At 39.4% G+C, this 10,486-nt stretch overlaps 2 protein-coding genes across 2 annotated transcripts; both read right to left on the bottom strand.

Moving 5' to 3' along the window:
* Window positions 1–1,060: 1,060 nt before the first annotated feature.
* On the bottom strand, window positions 1,061–2,014 carry LOC106986162 (olfactory receptor 9G4). Its single transcript, XM_015084343.2, has one exon. It carries the CDS (start codon window positions 1,997–1,999, stop codon window positions 1,061–1,063), a length of 939 nt encoding a protein of 312 aa, XP_014939829.2. The 5' UTR covers window positions 2,000–2,014.
* A 6,097-nt stretch (window positions 2,015–8,111) lies between these two features.
* Window positions 8,112–9,047, bottom strand: LOC106986161 (olfactory receptor 1013-like). Its single transcript, XM_015084342.1, has one exon. It carries the CDS (start codon window positions 9,045–9,047, stop codon window positions 8,112–8,114), a length of 936 nt encoding a protein of 311 aa, XP_014939828.1.
* Window positions 9,048–10,486: the final 1,439 nt, after the last annotated feature.

Here is a 10,486-nt window from a genome sequence, read left to right as displayed (position 1 = left end):
TTTCGTCGTGCTTAAAATCTTCTGAGGGTGGGGGAGAAAAATTTTGTCTAGAAGACAGTGGGGCTTTGGTGGGTTTATTTATTTGTTTGGTTTGTTCCACTTGGTGTTCATCTTTTCCGTCATGGGGAGTGTGCAGTGGTAGAAATGAAGGAGTGGAAAGCAGAGTACTCATCCTATTCTCCATGGAGAGACCACTCTTTTGGGGCGATACACCACAATTCCAGAGACACATATCTCTCCAAACATGTAGAAAAAATATTTTGGCTGTTTGTTTGCTTGTCCTAAGCAACTTTTAAACATAGTGCCCAATATTAAATTGATGTAGAAGACACAAGGTTTAGAAGGATATTTTCTGTCTACTCACTTAGAGCTTTATGAAGAAATAGTGAGAGAATGCCTTACTAAAAATAAATATTTGTAAAATCTTCAGTAAATTTCCAGAGGTTTAACCATTCTAGATCTTTTCCCCACAGAATACAATTTGCTTGCACATCTGACTTTGGGTCAGGTCATGATCTCACAGTTCACGTGTTCGAGTTCCGCGTCGGGCTTTGTGCTGACAGCTCAGAGCCTGGAGCCTGCTTCAGATTCTGTGTCTCTCACTCTCTGCACCTACCCTGCTCATGCTCTATCTCATTCTCAATCTCTCTCTCCCTCTCTCTCTCAACAATAAATAAGCATTAAAAAAATTAAAAAAGAAAAGCGATTTGCTTGCCAAAGTTCAAAGTCAAATTGCATGCACAAAAACTATTCAATTTCTCTTGTCTTTCCAAGGTTCCCCCAAAGATAATCAAGAGAAGTTTTATGTAAATCTAGATTTAAGAAGAAGCAAAAACACAATATTGTGAAACATCAATCAACCCAATCTTAATAGATGTGAAATAGTTTAATCACACAAAATAATAGCAAACACTTAAAGAGTAGTTTCCTCAGTGTGACATTGCTTTAAGTATAATTTGTTGTATTTACATAAAACTGCAATGATTAGAAACATATATATAAATATAAGTCAGTGAGTTGGAAAATTATGCAACAAGAACAATCTGCAAAAAGATAACCTTCATCTCTGTGGCCTTATGGTTTGTGCTGCCTTCCAGAAGGCCTCTTTGACATCTTTGTTTCTCAGGCTGTAGATGAGAGGGTTGAGCAATGGGTTGACCACAGTGTAGAACAGAGCAGCTACTTTGTCTCTTTCCAGGGAGTAGGTAGAACTTGGCCTTGAATACATGAAGAGCAAGGATCCGTAGAAGAACATGACTGAGATGAGATGTGAGGCACAGGTGGAGAAGGCCTTGCACCTTCCTGAGGCTGAGTGGATCCTCAGGATCGCCAGGAGGATGTTGAAATAGGAAACCAAGATGGCAAGGATGCTGGAGAGGACTGTGAAGCCCACCACACCCAAGAGGACTTTTTCATAGACGTGGGTATCTGTACAAGACATTTTTACCAATGGTGGTGCATCACAGAAGAAGTGGTCTATGATGTTTTTACCACAGAAGCTCAGGCGGAAAGTGTTGGCGGTATGGGCTATGGCGTTTAAAAGTCCTCCTAAGTAGGAGCCAGCAACGAGTCCAGTACAGAGAGAATTGGACATAGTACTTGAATAAAGTAGTGGGTTGCAGATTGCAGCATGCCTGTCATAGGCCATGGCTGCTAGGAGATAACACTCAGTATAGGCTACAACACAGGAAAAAAACAACTGGGCGCCACATCCAGCCAAGGAAATACGTTTATCTTCTGAGACACAATTAGCCAAGATTTTGGGAGTGTATACAGAAGTGTACCAAAAATCCAAGAAGGACAGATTGCCGATGAAAAAGTACATGGGCGTGTGCAGGCGGGAATCAACCCGGATTAGGATGACCAGGGTCATATTCCCCGACAAAGTCATCAAATAGAGTATCAGAAAAATTCCAAATAGAATCAGCTGCCACCGTGGGTCTGCTGAGAAACCCACCAAGATGAATTCAGTCAGAAGGGTGCGATTTCCTACTTCCATGTCCACAGAGGAGAAAGCCTGGTAAAGATTTTGAGGAGGAAAAAAATCACTTTGTGATTTTTCTATTGAAATAAATAAACAAAGGTATAAGTTAAGTCAGTAATTACTAGGACATCTATGGACTTTTATTTGTGATTGCCTAGAATGATAGAACTTCAGTCTGTCGCTTGGGAAGACCACGGGAATTGGTGTTAGAATCTGATTGTGAAATTAGTAAGGCTTTCACTTAGTAATTGTTGAATGCAGGGCAAGTCCCTTAGTCTTACCAAACAGACAAGAAAAATAAAGTCCCCAACAGGTTATTGGATTGATTGAAGGAAACATGCATGAAAATACCCAACCCAATGTTAAGCACATAGTGTGTGCTCAAAAAATTTCAGTATCCTTCAAATATTATTGAGAATTTACATGTCAGGCATTGTGCTGATGGTTATACAAATACCAACATACTGTATATATACATATATGTATATGTATGTATATATATACACACACATGTGTGTACATATATGTATATATGTATATGTACGTATATATGCATACGTACATATTACTCGGTGTCAGTTAATATTTTAAATCCTAATCTCAATCCACATAAGCCTTTCCACAACTTTCGAAAGTAGGTACTATTGTGATTCTCATGGAGTTTAAGAAATAATTCCAAAGTTATATAACTGGTCAGTAGCAGAGCTGGTATTTGAACCCAGATTTTTCTTTATCAAGAGTATGTGCCCTCAGCTGTTAAGCCATTTATGTCTGTTGTAAGTAATTTTTTTTTTTTTTTTTGCTTTCCTAGCCAAGGCAACATTATAATCCTCTGGCAAACTGAATTTCTTGATTTAATAAAAATATCTTTAAGAATCCTTTTTTTCAGAATGTTTTCCCCCACTTTGTTTTATTGATGTGAGATTTATATAAATACCTGAGGTATTTTTGGATATAGTGAATGCTGAACATTAGGAAAAAAACAATTTTTGGTGTGAAGGATTTATTGAGAAGCCATGAATTCTTCCAAGTTATTTTGAAGCTCTGAGGGAGAAGTTAAAAAGGAGGAGTCTGGGGCCCTTGGGTGGCTCAGGTGGTTGAGCTTCCAACTTCAGCTCAGATCATGATCTCACAGTTTGTGGGTTCAAGCCCCATGTTGGGCTCTGCACTGACAGCTCAGAGCCTCGAGCCTGCTTCAGATGCTGTGTCTTCCTCTCTCTCTCTCTATCCCTCCCCAGCTGATGCTCTGACTCTCTCTCTCTCTCAAAAATAAATAAAAAGTTTTTAAAGAAGGAGGACTCTAATTCAAAACATGCTATAGACAACAAACTGAGAGTTGCTAGAGGTAGGTGGGGGGGGGTGGGCTAGATGGGTGATGGGCATTAAGGAGGGCACTTGTTGTGATGAGCACTGGGTGTTATACGTAAGTGATGACTCACTATATTCTGCACCTGAAACAAATACTACACTATATATTAGCTAAGGTGAGTTTAAATAAAAACTTTGCAGAAAAAAAATACCATACAGAATTGGGGCTAATGCCCCAGTAGCCAGCTGACCGTCACTTAGATAACACGGTAGTGGGAGAAAGCTAAAACTGAAAAACGATTGTGATTTACCTCCATGTTCAGAACGTTTTCCTTTGAGGTAAGCCCGAAGTGGTTTATAACTCTAGAAAATGCAAATGCAAACTTTCTACCCCAAGATCTACTGTTCCTGCTTGTTAGAAAGAGAGGTATCTCACTCTTTAAATATTAGGCGTTCTGATCTTTCAAATGTAGCTGACAATGTTCAGAGAGGACATGACTTAATCAGTGACACTGTGGTAGATAAAGCTTGGAATCCTGAAGATCATTCATTTCTCCATCTATTACTATATAATGGATCTTATTAGCACAGAGAGAAATATTTTAGTCCTATATTGCCTCCATCAGTGAGCTTAACTTACTCTTACAACCCTCTCTCATCACTTGTCTTCATTTATTTAGGACGTCAACCAAACTAAATTACTCACATAATTGACTTATCGTTAGTAATCTCACATCTCACATCCCAGAAGCTTCACGTTTATAGTGTTACGTTGGTGTTCATTGGTTCGCTAATCTTTTTTCTGAATTGGCTCAAGCTTAAGTAATAGCTTTCTTGGCAGTGACCTATGGCTACTACATTGAAATATAAAAACCTGTGGCTGATGTCCACGGTCTCAATAGTTACTCTGAACTTCGTCTGCTATGTTATCATGTGTCTATACAGTGAAAAATATCTGTGCCTTATTAAGCTCATTTTTAATACAATATAATTTGGGATACAAATGAAAATATCCGACAGCGCCTGTTACTACTCTTCTACTGAAAAAAATAATAATTTTTTTGGTCTACTGACCAAAGTCTTCACAGAAGCAGAGATATTGAAATTGAGACCTGAGAAGTGACCCCAGTGCCAGCCCCTTGTAGGGCTAAGGAGAGAGAGGAGAGCAGTTCCATATATCGGAGCCCTCACATGAGAGAGCGACTGGTGAGCCCAAAGAGCTGAGAGGTTAAGTAAAGACAGAGTGGAAAATGGAACGAGTGGGTGAGCCAGAAAAGTTATCAGCTCACAAAGCCTAATGGAAGCCATATTAAGGATTTTGGCCTTTACACCAACACAAATCGTCTTGGGGAAAATAGAGCAGAGTCTGAGCAAAACAAGACAATGGCCGTTGCTGGTTAGAGGGTGTGGGATTTAAAATAGAGGGATGAGGATGGGTCTTTGTCAGAAAATGACATTTGAATGGGACTTGAAAGAGATGAGGGTGTGAGCGCAGACTCTGTTCTATTTTCCACAAGACCTAGTGTCATCTTCTAACTCCTGAATATTGTTTAGAGTCCATTTTTCCCCACCAGCATGCAAGACACAGGTCAGTAAGATGATTTTTCTACTTTGTTTATTGCTGCATCCAGCTTATAGAACTGTCTCCAGCAACTAATTGACAGTTAATAAATATTTCCAGAATGAATAAATGAGTAATTATATTTATATCTTGAAGCTGTTTTCCTCAAAATATTGTCTACTTCTAACCTAGTACAAACTACTCAGGACAAATTTACCCTCAACTGAACTTTTCTGACTCGGAATACTGTATCACTTAGCAAGAAGATAATTAAAGAAAGACTCATAACCATCACACTCATAACCATCAAGATTCGCCAAAATCTATCTTGAATTTGAAATAAATTGCAGTGAAAGTATGAATGTGAAATAAAAGACACAGAAGAAGTCCAAGCCAATCATGCCAAAGCAGCCTATACAGAATGATTTCTCAAGACGTGTATTCTCCTGTTCCCTCCTCCCTTCACTGGAACACTAAAAATTTAGGGGAAGAATGTGTCCCTCTAGCACCTGAAAATGAGGAACAAGAAGTGAAAATATTACACACTATTAGCTTGCACAGCACAGAGTGCCATGACCACTAGAGTCCAAAAGCACATCAACTCTCTTCTCTTCTGCTCACCTCACTGTGTAAGTGAATATGCAATGACTCGGCATAATTACCAGACTGACCTTCAAATTCTAGCTGAAGGTTAGGCATGCCATTAGTGGAATCTGAATTGTATTTAGGGGTGTGTGTGTGTGTGTGTGTGTGTGTGTGTGTGTGGTATTTGGCATAACCATAATCCTTTAAGAGCCATGCCAAACTCTGTATCCGCCTTCTAATCGAGCTGAGGCCAATGAGAGGCCAAACCACTTAACTGCCCCTGGTTCCAGTTGCTTACCCTTGGTCAGGAAGGACAGATGCTGGAAGTTACAGGCTTTTCTCTCTCCTCTGATATTTTGGCACACTTTGTTGGAGCCGATATATGTATTTTCTCAACAGCCCTTTGAGACCTCTGCCACAGAACAGCCTAGCAATATCTATCTCAGTCTCTAAAGAATCAATTAGAGTTTGCTTAGAATATGAGGATGATATAGTAATTAGGATATGATGAAAAATATTGAATTAAAATTTCACTCTTTTACCATGAAGTCACAATATAGTCGTAAATATGTCTGATAATAGAAACTCCCCAAAATGTTCTAATTAAAAATGTTTAGAGTGTATCACTTGCACACACACACACACACACACACACACACACACACACACATATATATTTACTGCCAGAAGATCTACTATGCTTCCTTGTCTACACTAGGCTTCCAGGCTACATTTCCCTGTCTCATTCACCAGGAACCCCCTGTTAAGCCCTGATATTATGGGTCAAATGGCAACCCTCTCAAGTTCACATGTTGACTAATAGTAACTCAGAATGTGTATTTGGAGACAGAGCCTCTATAGAAGTGATTAAGTTAAAATGAGATGTTTAGGGTGACTCTTACTCCAAACTGATCCATGTTTTCACAAAAAGAAAACATGGACATTTGGACACGCAAAGAGGGCTTCTTGTACACAGAAAAGACCGTGTGAGGAGAAAGCAAGAGGGTGGCCACCTGCAAGCAAAAGAAAGGGGGCTCAGAACAAATCAACCTCAATGGCACCTTGATCTTGGCCTTTTAGCATCCAGAACTGTGAGAAAATACATTTCTGTTGTTTTAGCCACCCATTCTGGCAACACTAGCAAATGAATATACTTGGTTACCAACAGTAGGGCTTTTTTCTGTGGTACAAATTCACATTTTATATGTAAAGTTAAAATTAGGCTTAAAATTAGGAATGTGAGAAGTCATGTTTACATGTTCTCTAATTTCTCACTAATTCATTCATCACATTGAACCAGCAAATAAACAGAAACAATCGCAGAACCTTAATGGCTGTCGATTATTGTTTCCCCTAGTAGATTTTCACTATAAATCTTCTCGTGGATATAAACCTCTTTGAAATCTGTCTCTCTATCTCTTTATTTATCTATTTCCATCTATATCTCCACTTTTGTCTCTGTACAACTGCTATTCTTTTGCCCTCAGTTCTTCTAATTGTTGAGGAAAATACTCTTTCACTGGAAGCTCACTGTGACTCTAAGATATTTGTCCTTTCCTGTGTATATCACCAAGAACATCTTTGTATCATGGCAGGAGGAAGGAAGGAAGGAAGGAAGGAAGGAAGGAAGGAAGGAAAAAAGGAAGGAAGGAAGGAAGGAAGGAAGGAAGGAAGGAAGGAAGGAAAAAAGGAAGGAAGGAAGGAAGGAAGGAAAAAAGGAAGGAAGGAAGGAAGGAAGGAAGGAAGGAAGGAAGGAAGGAAAAAAGGAAGGAAGGAAAAAAGGAAGGAAGGAAGGAAGGAAGGAAGGAAGGAAGGAAGGAAGGAAAAAAGGAAGGAAGGAAAAAAGGAAGGAAGGAAGGAAGGAAGGAAAAAAGGAAGGAAGGAAAAAAGGAAGGAAGGAAGGAAGGAAGGAAGGAAGGAAGGAAAAAAGGAAGGAAGGAAGGAAAGAAGGAAGGAAGGAAAGAAGGAAGGAAGGAAGGAAGGAAAAAAGGAAGGAAGGAAGGAAGGAAGGAAGGAAGGAAGGAAGGAAAAAAGGAAGGAAGGAAGGAAGGAAGGAAGGAAGGAAGGAAGGAAGGAAAAAAGGAAGGAAGGAAATGAGAAAAGAAAAGTTAAACTTATTTCTAAAGCTATTTTACAATATAATTTTTATTTACAACTTCCCAACTCTTTTCTCCCAACAAATGGGGCAAGAACCTTTGGAGTCAGAAGTTCTGGGTTTGCATTCCTGTTTCCTCCCCTATGAACTACATGATGTGAAGTAAGTCGTTCAACCCATCTAATCATCACACTGATTCTATAACCAATTTTATTATTCCCACTTAGAGATTAAAATATACTTACAGGTAACTTATGAACTGCCACGTGAAAATTTAAAAAACAAAACGAAACAAAACTGTTCTCCTTCAATCTTCTCAGAATCCCAGGAATTTTGGACTCTGTCCCCAGCTGGCAGGCATAGCAGTTTTTCCAAATGCCCCAGCCTCATCTATTTTAAGCACGTATCCACATACATTAGCACCAACATAAAAAGACAATTGCAGTCTAGTGTTTCTGCATTATCCAATAATTTTATTTTTGGCTTCTTTTCATCATTCCTGAGAGTCTACACTAGTAACAGTAACAGGGGGATAATCTAGAAAAAAAGATATAGCCGTGTTTCCCCAAGATTTTCATTTAAGAAAATGTTGCCCTAGCTAACATTTTCTTCAGGGCATCTTTAACATCTTTATTTCTTAAGCTATAAATCAAGGGATTCAACATTGGTATGACCACAGTATAGAAGACTGAAACCACTTTATCCCTCTCTAGGGCATAGCTGGTACTTGGTCGGGAGTAAACGAAGAGAATAGAGCCATAGTACAAAGTGACAGCCGTCAGGTGAGAGCCACAAGTGGAGATGGCCTTGAGGCGGCCTTGGGTGGAGCGCATCTTTGAGATGGCAGCAGCAATGAAGAGGTAAGAGGCGAGGATGAGCACAGTGGGAGTAATGACATTGGAGGCCAGTATGAAATAGAGCACAGCCTGGTAGCTCTCCTTCACGTCACAGGCCAGCTTTACGAGGGGAGGTAGATCACAAAAGTAATCGTCAATGACATTGTTCCCACAGAAGCTCAGGGTAAATGTCTCACTGGTAATGAGGGTTGAGTTAAGAAAGCCACCAAAGTATGAAACTGCAACAAGACCAGTACATAACCTTGAAGACATCGCCTGGAAATAAAGCAGAGGGTTGGAGATGGCCGTGTAGCGGTCATAAGCCATGGCGGCCAACAGGTAACACTCACTGTATGCCAGCCCAGCCGAGAAGAAGAACTGAGCAAGGCAGCCAGCAAAGGAGATGCTTTTGTCTTCCGCAGCGCAGGTCATGAGGATTTGGGGGGCATAGACAGAAGAGTACCAGAGATCCAGGAAGGAAAGATTTCCAATGAAGAAATACATGGGTGTGTGGAGTTGAGAATCAGCACCGATCAGAGAAATCAGGGTGATGTTCCCGGACAGACTGATGACATAGATGGTGAGGAAAATGACAAAGAGTACTCTCTGTAACCACAAGTCTGCTGTGAACCCTAGAAGTATAAACTCTTTCACTCTGGTGAAATTTTTCTCATCCATCGATGTGGGGTGTCTATGTTCCTTTTCTGTGGAAAGATGAATAACTATGTCAGCATTTCAGTATATCAACTTCTATCATTTGCCATTTGAGATCACTGAAAAACCCAACTGATGTATATACGTTGTTCACTGTGAGATATGTTCATGCTACAGTGGATATCACTCTTTTTAGGTAACAGAGAAATCAGTGCTATGCTGACTCGGGAGTTCAGTTATTATGCTCATCACGTAGTGCGTGTCACCGTATTTTTTTCTTTGAGTAAAGTTGACACACAATGTTACCTTAATTTCAGGTATGCAACATAGTGATTCAACAAATTGATAGCTTATGCTAGGCTTGCCAAAAATGTAGCTACCATCTGTCACTATAGAATGCTATTAAAATACCATTTACTATATCCACCATGCTGTGCCTTTTATTCCCTGTCACCATGGATTTTTCAATGACTTTCTCCTCCAACTCCAATTGAGCTGTTTCTTTTTTCTCTTTGCACTTGGGGTGATTGAGCACCCCGTGAAAGATATGAAAAAGGCAGCTTGAAGGAGGGATCTGGTTTCTCTTCTGGTCATTGTCTCCTTTTGTCTTTACTAGAGAATTACATGAAGAAGCATACTTTTCATTAGTCTAAGCATATTTTGGAATATCCTTGGAAATGTATTTACTATAATTTCTTTGAAAGCAATAAATAAAAATCTCTTATGCTTGAGGGAAAAATTAAAAAACTTAATTTTGCTCAGATGCTAGGTGATGGACTTACAACTGAGCTAGAAAAATAAAGATTGTTCTCTTGGAATTGTATCTATTTGATGGTAAGAATCTATACTTTTTAACTTTAAAATACATAAATAAACACATGCATAGATACATATGCTATAATTATTGTCAAAGTAGGAATTCTTCGTAATAAGCAAAAGAAGCTTGGAATAAGTGACACTTTAATTGCCTTAGAATTCAAGGCTGTCATTTTTACAAAGTATGTTCCTGAAAGCGGCTTAAGACCAAGAACCAAGAGACCTGAGTTCTGATCTTGCTGCTGACAATGTTAAATAAACTGATAAGCTGCAAAACTCTATTGTCTCACCTACCCTCCTTAGTTCAGGGGGCCGTTAAAAGATCACAGATGTACTTAAGCACTTTAAAAGCTGGACGTTAAAATCATGTGTTGCGTTCTCTATGATTTCACAATTTCTTCACCTCAGTCATCTGTCCTTCAGAAAAATTTGCTTCACCTCCCAAGGACTTCTAATTGCACCTATGCTATGATTCCTTAGGGTTTCATTTGTTGTCACAAAGAAACCTCCCCTTCTTCAATATGTGGCTTTTATACAAGCCGGTAAATTGCTGGGCTCGACTGCAGAATTTTATTGGGAATGAAAATTGCAAGAGGCTTTTCTTTCCCAACTCTCCTGTTTGCCTCTCCAGTTATTAAAATGTAAAA

This window comes from Acinonyx jubatus, chromosome D1 (assembly GCF_027475565.1).
Source record: "Acinonyx jubatus isolate Ajub_Pintada_27869175 chromosome D1, VMU_Ajub_asm_v1.0, whole genome shotgun sequence".
Taxonomy (NCBI): domain Eukaryota; kingdom Metazoa; phylum Chordata; class Mammalia; order Carnivora; family Felidae; genus Acinonyx; species Acinonyx jubatus.
This window is presented reverse-complemented; position numbering and strand designations above follow the sequence as displayed.